The sequence below is a fragment of the Ahaetulla prasina genome, chromosome 1 (genome assembly GCF_028640845.1).
Source record: "Ahaetulla prasina isolate Xishuangbanna chromosome 1, ASM2864084v1, whole genome shotgun sequence".
NCBI lineage: Eukaryota > Metazoa > Chordata > Lepidosauria > Squamata > Colubridae > Ahaetulla > Ahaetulla prasina.
The window spans coordinates 66,749,571-66,763,141 of record NC_080539.1 but is presented as its reverse complement, the minus strand read 5'-3'; the positions used below and the strand labels follow the sequence as shown (position 1 = coordinate 66,763,141).

Here is a 13,571-nt window from a genome sequence, read left to right as displayed (position 1 = left end):
GCACCTTTACTTGTAAGGCAAATGAGAACATTAATCTTGCAGTCATTCCAGTTTTTTACCCATTAAATTGATTCAAATTTATTAAAACAGCCAGTAGGTGTATATGGACAACATCCAGTCCTTGATAGATTCTTATGGTGACAAATACTTTATTGTAAATAAACAAAGTAAATTTTGGGAAGGAGCTTAAATTTCGAATATGAATATCAGTGTAGTTAATTTTTGTCAGAAAAGGTTTTGTGTTTTGGGTGTTTCAAATCTGCTTTCAGATCTCTATCTAGCCTTTAAATGGCCAGCCATCAGTCCTTAACAGAATCACTCAGAGGACCTAGTCTATCCCTCTTACTGCTGCCAATACATATTCTGCTATAGTTGCTAAAAGTGAACTAAAGCCTGTTTATCTTAAAACCCCTTCTTGGAATGCTAGCTGCTGTTCTTCTTGCTGACCATCTCTTTATCTTGGATCTACAGGAAACAGAGGAGCTGGAGGAGGAAAAATCGGTGCTGCAAAAGGAGATTGCTGAACTAGAGAAAGAGAAAGAGAAGCTGAAATTCATGTTAATGGCCCATAGCCCCATGTGCAAGATCAGCCCCGAGGGGCATCGAACCCCTCCACCTCATAACCTCCAGGCCCTGAGGACTGGAATGAGCGGCCCTGTGGTGGTGAAGCAAGAGCCTGTGGAGGAAGAGATCCCCTCTTCCTCGTCAGATCCCGAAAAAGGGCAGAGATCTGTCATTAAGCCCATCAGCATTGTTGGGGGGTTTTATGGAGAAGAGCCACTCAACACACCTATTGTGGTGACTTCGACTCCTGCTGTTACCCCTGGAACATCCAACTTGGTCTTCACTTATCCCAGCGTGCTGGACCAGGATTCACCACTCACCCCATCAGAATCCTGTTCCAAAGCTCACCGGAGGAGCAGCAGCAGTGGAGATCAGTCATCTGATTCCTTGAACTCTCCAACTCTACTGGCGCTGTAACCCTTTAGCCACCACTCCACCCAGTTACTGTTGGGGGGGGAAGCCCCACCTCAAGATCAGAGACAGCACAATGGCATTCGAGCACAAGGCCAACAAGAGCCAGGAAAGGAAATGATGTTGCTCCAGATATTTCCTTAGACAGGAAGACTAGAACAAATGAAAGCTATATCAGTCTGGAGTTGGTAAGCAGCAGTCAGAATCCCAGGACTCAACGGTGAGGGGTTTTCTCTCCTTCACCAGTTACTGCAGTGGATGTGACCATCCATAAATTGCTAGCCGTTTTCCTGTCAGGCTGATGAATGGACTGTCTGAACTGGCTCCTTCTCCTGCGCTAAGTAGTACATTCCAGTTAGTTGATCTCATTTGGGCCTTAACTTTTTCTTGATTTTTGTTGGATACCATGACATTTCGAAAACTCTAAAGGCTTGCTGAACCACTGCTGATATTGAGAGCTGCCTCCTTGGGAATGTTTGCCATATTGGGTGGCTTTTGGCACATGGTGGAAGTTTTGGGGGAAATTTATTACAGGTCCAAATGGTTCTTCAAAAGTTACACATCCAGTGTCTTCATTAGGGAATGGGGGAAAGTGATGGGGAAACTGGTTAACAAAAAGAGAAGAGTCTCCTTGAAGACAATAGAGGACAGTGCACTGTTTGTGTCTACAAAGGTTGTATCTGCAACATACCTTCGTCAGTGGGCCAGGAGTGGTGCCAAGAGGGCTGGGGAAATGCCAGAGTGGGTTTCCACTAAGCCTTTGTTTCTGGCATGATGTCTTCTGTAATTAGTGTTTGTCAAATCTGTTGCAGGACCCTGTGTTTTCTTTCCTTTTGGCTGCCAGCCAGCCACTTTGGGTGTGAGGCAGCTTCCTCTGAAGTATGCCCGAATCACATGCTGGTGCCATTTCTCAAACAAAGCTACCAGCTTCCAGGTTGCAGACGGTTGCCTTTGCCCAGTGCTGCCATTCTTCTTGCGGCTGATCAGAAAGGGGGATTAATTTGAGGGAAAACGTGCAAGAAGCTCCCTTGGAGAAATTTCCCCCTTTGGCTAAATTTTGCTCATTGGGACCTGGCTTGGATTATGGGCATTGCCATCTGATGGTGTCAGGCCAAATCAGTCCCTTTTGTCCTTTTTCTGGTCCTAGAGACCACTGAAGAAAAATGGATTCTGCACTTTGCTTCCCGCTGCACTTGGTTTCCAACTCTTAACTAAATATGGCTGATAACAACAAAATCTGTGCTCACTACTGAAAAAGGCAGCATGTTTCACTTATGTTCATCCCCTGTAGTGCCAAGCATTGATGCATCTGTACTTAAAGAATTTTCAGATTTTAGCATGGATACCCACAGAAAAATTGGAGAGAGATTAGTTATATCTTCATCTGGAAGTAGACAGTTTTATTGTAAAACTTATTCTTTACAAAACACACAATATAGCTCAAGTTAACAGTAAACATATTAATGACTAGGTCTTTTTCTTTTATGTCATCTGTGGGTGAGCAAGGCAAGGAAGCTGATAGATTTTTTTACCCCATTGTGCTCTTCAGAGAGCAGCTTCTTGAGTTTGGGTGGGATCTTCTTCAAGCCATTTTAACTCCTGCGGTGAGCATCTTTGCCTCTTCAAGCTTTGCCTTAACAGCTGGGAAACTGCCGTCTTGATTCAAAGCTGATTTTCATTGATATCAGTGATCACATTCCTGTTTATTTTTAATGCGTCTGGATCACAGCCATAGTTAGGAATATAATGCTAGGCTATTTGATCACAGTTTCTAGTTTAATGAAGTTTGGTGACCTAAATGAATTCCAGGGAATTTGAGTGCTGTAAAGGTATTGTTTGATTCAAGTGGAGCTCAGTTCATGGTGATTTCCTGAACATGCTTATGTCATTTTTTGGACAACGTTGGTGGCTTGCCGCCTTCAAGGATATTTTTGGACTTCAGTCTAATTTGCAATCTGGGATTCCCTAGAGGTCTCCCAAATATTGACTAGATCCAAAACAAACTGCTTAGCTTCTAAACCCAGAAATGTCTAATGAAGTTTCATTATCTATTTTTGTCTATGCTGGCCATAGGAGGAAAAAAAATTCTGGCTACTAGTAATTCATCTGACCGCTAAACATGCTCTAGACATTACTTAACACTATCAAGTTTCTATTTATAGCAATAAAAGCCAAACATTTGCTTATAGGGGGGAAAAAGGGTGTACAAACTGATTTTTCTAACTTTATCTCCTATTGCAAATTCTATGTTTATTGAAATAATTTAAATCAGCCATCCCAATTTATGCTCTGCGTGCAACAGCATAGTCTGAGCCAAAGGTCATGTGGTGAACAAGAGTTTTTCTGTAAACACATTGAGCTGTTCATGTTGAGGAAGGCTGGTGCAAAACCAGAATAAAAAGTTGTCTAGAACTGCTTTTATATGCTCATGATAAGAAAGTTGTATTACTCAAGATTCAGACTTCAGCATCTCATGTTTGGTATTTTAAGGAGGATTCTGATCTTAATAGGAAGGGAAAGCCAGCATCTTCTTGTCACTAGAATCAATAGGAACTGCCCAATATACTTACATCAGAAGTAAGGGACCAATTCTTCTTTGCCTTAGTGTTTCAGAAATAAAATTGCCATAGTTCATTTAGCACAAATTCCATCTCCTTAGGAATTAATGGAAAACTAAACGGTAAATAAAATTAAATAATTTGACCTGCAATCTTGGAAGTTAAATGATTATTGGCAAAGGGGACAATATTCTGTGAAAATTCTCATTCTATTAAAGTTGTGCCAATAGCAGGGTTAGGTATTCAGTTCCACGTTGAATCTACTAGTTGCCATCATTCAGCAGATAAACCTGCAGCTAATAAGTGTTTTTTCAAGAAGTGTTGCTCCAGAAAACCGGGAGAATTGAAAAAAGTAGCTGAGTAGTGATCCTTGACCCTAGCCCATGAAGCAGGACATGATGGTGCTGAGATCAATCAGATAGAAAGTAGAAAAATGTTTCAAGCTTCGCTGAAGGAACAGCAATCTTAAGGGATGCTTCTAGATATCTAGACTTCTATAATTGGTTCTGGTTGTAGAGTCAGATCTCTCCCGATAATTTTAGCTTGCTTCTCATTTCATTTTTATACCAATGGCTTTGTGTGTGCCAGCTGGATGATGGTTCCTGGAACCTACCAAAAGTAGATTTATATTTGGTTCATCCAGTCTTGTTATTTCAAGCAGATTGAAGTAAATGAGGCCATTATGCTCTTCCAGTAAGTGGTGTCTTTGTGGCTAATATGTTTTGGTCAACCTTGGTTCATTAATGTGTTCAGATTAAGCACTGCCATATTCTGGGTAGTTGAATCCAGCTTTTATTCAAGTTTTGGCTTTTCTTTGGCATCTTTTTAAATATGCACACTTATACCCTTGAAATGGCATATTTGCATTTCCCCTTCTGCCTCATAGGTGTAAATGCTGTAAAATGTTCGCATGGCACAAACTCTTCTATTTTGGTTTTTTCTTCTACAAGCTTTGACAGAGAAACATAAAGCTATGTTTTATAATTCTCCCAACTTGCTGAAGATGACGTAGTAGTAGGAATTACTTAGCCTCTTGAGAGCAATATAGGCTGGCATCTTACACACGGCTGGTGGTGATCAAGTAACATCTCAGATCTAGTTTTCTGTGGTATAGTTCTGTGAGTAACACGCTTGTGTGTGAAGTCCTAATAACAGCTTTTGTGCAATAAAGCAAACTTGAGAGGTTTTGTAGAATACATTCTATCCAAATCTTTTACAATCTATAGGATTTATTCCAAACTTGAGATATTTAAGTCTCTGATCTGGCAATGTTTTGCCCAGCTACTTTAAGACTTGTATGCATGCCTTGAGAGAAAGCAGCTCCTGTTCTTGCAGTATTTGGGGGGATGGGGGAAGCATTTTTTCCAGAGAAAAAGCTTATTTGTCTCTCAACACTAATGCATTTTCTCTCTTTAAATTCCTGCTTCCTACCCATTCTTAGTTCTAATGTTTATACTTGACTTTTTATTTCCATTAGAACACAATCCAGCTAACTCTTTGCTTTGCAGCTTCTGTTAGTTTCAACCTGTTTTGACCTGATGACACAGCTAGGGGTGGCGTAATCACTGGGCTTAATGAATTTTGCTTATTAAACCAGCTGAGTACTTGTGATATAATAGGACCTGAGGTGGTCATATCAGTATCAATGGATTTTTTTTAAAAAAAATATCCTTATTATATTGTTTTATTTAATTCATCCACTAAGTTCATTTGAACTTAGCAGTATGCTGCTTCTGTATTCCACTCAATCATAGAAACACTCATTATTTCTTATTTATTGGCAAGCAAACATTTTTTTTGTGTCGGCTACAGTGAATCTGCCCACCATGAATTAAACAACTTGTTCCTATTTTTTAATGCCAAAATGAAATTAATCAGAGAGGGTCAACTATTTTAAAAGAGAATGCAAACGATAGCATATCTTTCTTGTGTTTTTTTTTTACGTAGACATATAATGTTTACATCTTTTTCTTTGCCGCAGATCTGGATTTGAAAAAAAAAAAATTCTCTACTGATTTTTAAAATCTTGATTTTTTTCCCTTTTTTGAATAAAAACAGTTAGATATGGTAAGGGTTAATAATTTCTCCCCTTCCCTTTGTATAATTTTTCAACGAATTGTCTTGGTGCTTCATTTTGGTTCTCATTGTTGTTCTGTTCAAATCTGCACGAATATCTATTCCAGAGGTCTTCAAACTTGACAGCTTTAAGACTTGTGGACTTGAACTCACAGAATTCTCCAGCGAGAATTCTGGGAGTTGAAGTCCACAAGTCTTAAAGCTGCCAAATTTGAAGACCTCTGATCTATTCTGTTTACTAGTCTCAGTTTCATGTTCTTTTCATTCATGAGAATTATTGTTTCTTGGTGGGGGGCGTGTTCATTAAGCCATAAGTATCTATCTGTGCAATAAACACTAGGCAAGTGCTTTCAGAAAAGGTTGGTATCTCAGTCATATGTGCTTTGCAGGCAAAATTTTCCAGGGCTATTCTAAGTAGGGCTGCCTCAATTGTTGAATGAAACAGACTTTTATCTATAACTCACTTTCTCTTTTCTTCCAAAAACCAGTGGTTCCTATGATCACGTTCAGCATTCCATTTCGGTGGCATTTTTGCATATCAGTATAATCCTAGTGCATGTTTTATTCCAATTTATTAAAAATCCATTCTGCAGGCAGAAAGATTAAAATGGGCAAGCAGAATATGGTTTAATTTCCACAGCAATCCTTCCATTACATCCATTGGTTGGCGTGAATTGGTTTTTTGTTTTTTTAAAAAAAATTGACAACAAAGAATGTTGATGTGATTCCATATCCAGGCTGATTGTCTAACACTGTTCTTGGCATACGCAAAGGGAAAGAATATCATGGCAAAAAACAAAAAACCGGGAAACCTGCAAGAACACCAAATTGTACACGTATATGCATATTTTCTAATTATAGAAAACAAAGCCAGAAGAACTGAAGGAAGTAAGCGTTTTTATGTCTTTCTCTGCAAATCTCATGAGATAAATAAGAGCCATAAAGATTAGGAGTAATTGGGGAGGGGTGGGAGAAGCACCAAAACTTACCTATCTATGGAAGAGGTAGGGGATATATAAAATGTACAGCAAAATGGTTTCTAAAAATGAACTTTCAATCTTCTTCAAATTATAAGTTAGAACAAGAGAATTCTCTCTCAGTAAAAGACTATTTTTCTCTCCTAAAAATGGTTCTGCTTCCTTCCCACTCTTGAATTTTAATACTGTTCTGATTCTTTTGTGGCTGTTTTGTTGTAGGAAAACCAGAATTATGTGTTGAAAATAAGACATTTGGTCTGTCTCAGTGAGCAGATAAATGTTGTGCATGTGTATAGATTCTACTGTGTAGTCCCAATAAATATTGGTAAGAAAAAGTGCATCTTCATTAGCACAGTAAATTGATGGTATAAAATAAAAGAATGCTTTAGGATCAAAGGGCCCAATTCTTTCTTTGTTTATATGACTGTGATATTAAATGCATTCACCTTAGATGTATGTACACCAGTGTTAAAATCAGTAGAAAAAAACTGTTTCAGTGATTTTATTTTTCCCATCATATATACAAATCCAAAAGTTTTGAATTTCTTTTTCCCCAACACGGGGTGAAATAAGTTTGGATAAGAGTGATTTAAATCGGGAGCCCTTTTCTGAATGTCTGTGTAGGATCTCTCATTGGCAGAGAAGTTTGCCGGCGAGGTCATCTTATTCCTTTTCTTGTAATGCAGGCCTACAATATTTGCACTAAAATTAACAAAAATAATGGTATGGAGGTGGTTTAAAGAAAGGTTGCTGCTATGAAAGAAAGAACTTAAAAGAATGGCCGTGCTTTTACAGATTTTAATGTACCATTTGTAAATTGAAATCAGTCTAGATGGAAAAGAATGAAGGTTTTATATGTATGTGTGTGTATAAAATTATAATTGTTATTTTTTACTTTCTCTTGCTGTTCATTTCCACATCCCACTTGATTCTACTCTGTGTTCTTTCATTGCTACTTTTGTGATTGTGTTCATTAACCCCATCCCCAAGTTTAAACACTTGTAAATGATGCTTTTATGGCACTGCGGACACCTTTTTTTTTTGTTTGTACAGTGAGATCTAACTGGAGTTCTTCTCTCTCTTCAGTTGAATTCATTAAAAAAAATTCTTTGTTATGACCAATTGAATGTTTACCTTTTCCTTCTCTCAAAAATGGCGAGCGTTGCCATTTGCTTCTTGGCGTGGTGATTCAGAGGGCAGCTTTCGTCAGAAGAAAAGAAGTCTCTGAAATTCAGAATTTGGGATGATTGGGGAAATGCTAGGTGCACATGCAGTTATGTATGACAACTTCTCACCAATATTTCTCTCTCTCTGTGCAGAACAGACAAAGGAGAGTATTAAAAAAAGATACTGGCCTCATAAAAAAAATAATAGTTCCTCTCAATTCCAGGATTGAGCACCTATGTTCACATGCACTCATACATACACATGTCCATGACAATTGGAAGAATGCAGGATACTATTTTTTTTAAAAAAGCTTAGCTGCGTAATGACTCTCGGGAAACTCACTTTTGATACTATGTGCTGCTGCTGTGCCCGGCATATGACATTAGAAACGGGTGCAGCAGGCCACAGAACACAGTGTTACTACTAAAGTTTTAAAATGCAATAAAGCACTTTGGTCCCTATTAAAAATGCTTCTCAAAACTCCTTCAGAGGATGTCTGGGTGCCGTGTAGATGCTATATTCTCTTCTGGCCTCATTCCAGATGAAGCAGAAATTGATGCCATTTCTAGTCCAATTGTTTTTGACCATTTTGGTAATACAGGAAACAAAACTTTCTATATACTTAGCTGGTTACTTGGTACCGAATCAAGCAAGCTATTTATTTTATATTGTCTGGCAGAAAGATGTGCAACTTTTACTTGCTCTTTTTTAAAAAAACAACAACAATCTTAATACAGTGAAAGAAATAACCAAACTTAGTCATACATCCCTTGCCAAATGCAGCATTCTCAGATAACAATAAGGATGTATTGGTTAGATTTGGGACACATTTTAAGTGCAATCAAAGTTTTGCCTGGAAGGCAAGCTAGGATTTCTAATCTAAAGACTACTTTATTGCTTATATATAACAACTAGAAGGCGTATGCAATTTATAGCCCCTTGGAATTTAGTGAATAAATGCTGTCAGTTATTCCTGGATTCACTGATGTATATACCAAGTGCCACACTTAGAAACTGTATTTGTCCACAATGTCAAATAGTTTCAAATTATTTTTCTTTAAAGGTTATAAAATTTATCTGCACAATTCCTACCTAAGTTGTTTTTCAGCTTCAACACACAGCCTCACACACAAACTGGCATCTCTGTGCAGTTGCTATAATTTGAATCTAAAGGCTGAAATTATGTGGCAGTGCAAACCTCATGATGAATTCAACTCCCTTTCTCTGAGAAACTGAGTTAATCCACCACCCTTTTCCTTCTCACAGGAATTTTGTTATTTTGGTCCCTTCTTTTCTTCCTCTTTTTGATACCCCAAATAAATATGATAAAAGCTTTCTCTTTAGCAGTTTGCTTTCAAAAAGCAAACTGCTAAAGAGAAAGGTTTTATCATATTTATTTTTATTTGGGGTATTACTGCTTATATTTATACTATTAATGTGGGATGTCCACATTAAAGATAAAATGATTCTATAGTTCCTGTTTGATGATTTTCAGTGTCTAGAGCTAAGTAACTAAGAGTTTGGGGAAAAGCACATCTGAATGTTTTTTAAACTATTCACACAAAACTTAAATTTTTGAAGAAGAATTGTAGCTTAAAACCTGTTATGGAAGATAAAAATAGGGCCAACCAAAGTGTATTAGGAACCCTACAACATTTCAAGATGTTTTGAATTTTAGGGTTTAGATTTTTGTCTTAAAGGTGAATATTCAGTATACAATTTTAAAAGTTTTTAAAAAGTAACACATTGGACCAACATTTTTATGATGATCTTATTACTTTATTTGAATGTTTGAATAATTTCTTGGATGATGCCAACTCCTGTTTCTCTAATGGAGCTTCTCAATTATTATATCTAACAGATGTTACTGTAATTAATTGTCTCAATTAGGAAGACTTGATACAATTCTAATATAAATAGTAAAAATGGCTTTCATTTTGGGGAGATAGAATAATTGTGAGCCATTTCTCAATCATTTTACTGAATATTAAAAAATCCAGTAAACTATTGAGAAAACTATCTCAAAACTTGCTTTCAATACCTGTATATTTTATCACACCAATTAGTTACTAGTGGATCAAATATTTGAAATCATTTTGAACGTTGCTTGGCAATGTTCCCCAGCAGTTCACTGTGTCAGCTGCTCCCTCAATTAACTAGTTTACCCCTTGCAAAGAATAATGGATAAGGAGGCAGATAACAAGGATTAGGTGATTTCTTAGCCTGGCTTTTAAAGGACTCACCACTGCAGTTGGAGTCAGAAACCCAACCTCCATTTCCTTTCTGCCCATTTTCCATAATTCAAACAGAATTTTTTAAAAAAGAGATAAAGATGGAATGCCTTGAAAAGTAAACCATTTTCCAGGGCTTTTCCAGTGTGGTGTTTCTCTTTTGGGAGTAAGAGGTGAGAGCTAATAACCCATCCAACCGTGTTTAGACAACACAGTTGTTCAACAAATTGGGAAAGAGTTTCAGGGTCAGCACTATTTAGGCCCTGAGATATCAAATAAGTATTGTGGGAAAACGCACGTACGGCATGCTGAAATCTCTCAGTTTCTGGTTCTTTAGCTGTTGGTGATTAAAACTGATCTATGTCAAGTCACTGGCATTAACTAGCTGGTTTATGGCGCTTATACACTAATGCCCTGCTCCAGTTAAGAGTGTCCTATAAACAGGTCACTGTCAACATTAGTAATTGCTACAAAACACTACATAGGGACAACATTCTAGAGCACGAGTTAAAAAAAGAAAAACAAAGGAGGTGCTTGTCAGCAGGATCACTCCAGCTATAGTTTTCACTCTTGAAAATAGGGCAACAGCCATGGAAGATCCACACCCATTTGGCCTGATTTCCTGTTTTGAAAGGTACCCAAATCTCCTCCCTCAAAGTGGAGATATTAAAAAAACCTATAATAGATGCCTTCTCTCTCTTGCAATCCTTTCATAACAAGTCAGGGGAAATTAATGTTGAAACAAAATATAGTCTGATCATTTCTTTGCTCAACTATGAGTGTAATATATATAACTATGAGTATTCTCTCTCTCTCTCTCTCTCTATATATATATATATATATATATATATATGTATATAAGATAGTGATAGATAGATAGATAGATAGATAGATAGATAGATAGATAAATAGATAGATAGATAGAGATAGAGATTTAGATATATAGATATAGATCAGTGGTGGGTTGCTATTGGTTCGCCCTGGATCGTGCAAACAAGTAGTGGCGGGAGGCTCCAGCCACCCGCCTGGATGCTTCTGTACATGCGCAGAAGCGTCACATACGGGTGCACCCATGAGTGAACCGGTAGCAATGGGTTTTGAAGCCCGCTCCGATATAGATAGATAGATAGATAGATAGATAGATAGATAGACAGACAGACAGACAGACAGACAGACAGACAGATGATAGATAGATATAGGTATATATAGATATATACCTGCTGATACTCAGTAGATGTAGAAACTCAGCAGGTAGTCCTTGACTTACGACCATAATTGAGCCCAAAATTTCTGTTGCTAAGCAAGACGTTAAGTGAATTTTACAAACCTTCTTGCCACAGTTATTAAGTGAATCACACCAACTGTTAAGTTGGTGAAATAATTAAGTAAATCTGCCCCCCCCCTCCCGATTTTGCTTGTCAGATGGTCACAAAAGCTTATCACAACCTTAGGACACTGCAGCCTTCATAAATAAATGTCAGTTGCCGAGTGCCCAAATTTTGATCATGTGACCACAGAGATGCTGCAGTGGTAGCAAGTCACTTTTTTTCAGTGCCGTTATAACTTTGATGGTCACTAAATTAATAGCTGCAAGTCAAGGACTACCGATATACTGTCTGGATGAAGTCACCAGGGTGTACTCAAGAATGGCTACTGTTTGGCTCTATCTCTCTGTAGGACTGGCAGAAATAGCCAAAACACAATTCAAATTAAAGTATTAATGTTAGCTGAAGCAGCCTCGATGCTTCTGAATGAATGGTGTCTGATGGAAAACATGTATTGGAAATTGCAGACTTTCTCATCAGGAAATCATACAATAGTTTATTATAACAACATCTTCCATAATTTAAAGAACAAATCAGAGAACAAGCATGTTGATGCAAAGTTTGAATTTGATAGTTACTCAGTGGAGACAAATATAATTAACAGATCATGATGTTACCATTATTACTAAAACTAAAATTACATTAAAATTTTGCTTTTATTCCAGTAACTTTAGGGTAATATCAAATATTAATCAAAATTCTTAAACTTATTTAGAATGAGAGGGACTTCCCTAAGTTGCTCTATGACCTCCCACATGAACAGACACTTGAATTTTGATCTCAGCAATCTCACTGTGAACATGCAATTTTGTAAGTACTACTTTCATTATCATATAGGCATTAACATCATACGTATAAGGCATATATTAAAAGAGAAGGTCAAAGCATAAGGCAGACCCTGAAGAAAATGGAAAGACAACATCAAAGACATGCAATAGTAGCATCAAATAATAATAGTTGAGGCCATGAGAAGTTCAAGAACCAAAACTTTGTATTTCCCTCGACACCCGAAGTGGTAAAAGAGGAGGAGGGGAAGAAAACAAGGAAAGAAGGTGGTGGTGGAGGAGGAGGAGAGGAGAAGGAAGGAGAATGAGAACACACACCTTATTCAACCAAGATTTATTTTACCCATATTTTTGGAACAGTTAAGTCCTAACCCATGATTTACAAATGACAGTGGCTAGGGTCACATATGAAATTAGGCCAAATTCAAACAAACAGCATTGGGCCATAGGATGTTTAAGCATTTGTACTGTAGAAGAACAAATGACACTCCAAAAAATGTTACAAAGCAATCCATACTGAGGTAAATGAATGCAGTCCTCAAACAATCAGCTTTTGGAGTCAATTCTATGACATTCCTCTTGGTTGACTTCTCCAAACAGAAGTTGTTCAGGTATGTAGGATTACAACTCCAAGGATTTCCAGCTATAGGCCACACTTTCTCAGAGTTTGGAGGCATGTGGTGTGGATCGCTGAAGTCAAAATGGCAATCTCAATTATGGATATGAAGTTCCATATAAAAAGGGGTGATGACTGCCATCTTAACTGTTTTGAACACTCCTAGACAATCCTGGATGTGGGCCAACACCAGGTTAGGGCGGGTTGTTTTAGATGTTTCCTTCCTGGACTGGAATGTTCTTCCATATCTGGACATACCTATCAATAGTTAAGAATCAGAAACAGTAATATAAAAAAACAGAAATAGGCATGTAATTGTCTCAGTATCTTAAAACATTTATATAGCCACCTATCTTATAATCAACTCTAGACAGCTCCCAATCACAAGTTAAAACAACATACAAAGCCACATTAAAACTATAAAACTAAACACATTAAAAACAAGGTTAAGGAACTTGCTACAGCTGACTTATGGGAAAGGTTTTGGGGGCCAAATTTCGATTTCAGTGAGAAAGCCAAAAAGACAGTCCTAAAATAATTAAGGCCATCAGTTCTCCTTGAATACCTATTCAGTTGTAAGAGCGTCTGCTAAGAAAACATGCTTCTCTATAGACCTATTAAAAAATGAATTTCCCTAGATTCAGAGAACATATTCTCATATTTGTATTTACAACATTGTAGACTTCTTAAAGGAAATTACACAGAAACCATGCTACAGAAATAACACAACAGCTCTGTCCTTTTTTTCCTGACCAATATAGAACCATCTCTGGAGTACTTGTTCCTCTAGAATTATCTGATAAATCATTCTTTGCTCAGTTGTATGTATGTATATTCAGATGTCAGTTCAGCTACATTCAA

At 37.4% G+C, this 13,571-nt stretch overlaps 1 protein-coding gene across 2 annotated transcripts in view; it reads left to right on the top strand.

Moving 5' to 3' along the window:
• The window catches only part of FOSL2 (FOS like 2, AP-1 transcription factor subunit), a 31,842-nt gene extending 24,138 nt beyond the window's left edge, over positions 1-7,704 (top strand). For both annotated transcript variants that reach the window (XM_058162773.1, XM_058162860.1), the window contains exon 4: positions 472-7,704. In XM_058162773.1, the coding sequence (XP_058018756.1) occupies positions 472-981 (510 nt within the window). In that variant the 3' untranslated portion in view covers positions 982-7,704. The remainder of the gene's footprint in view (positions 1-471) is intronic.
• Positions 7,705-13,571: the final 5,867 nt, after the last annotated feature.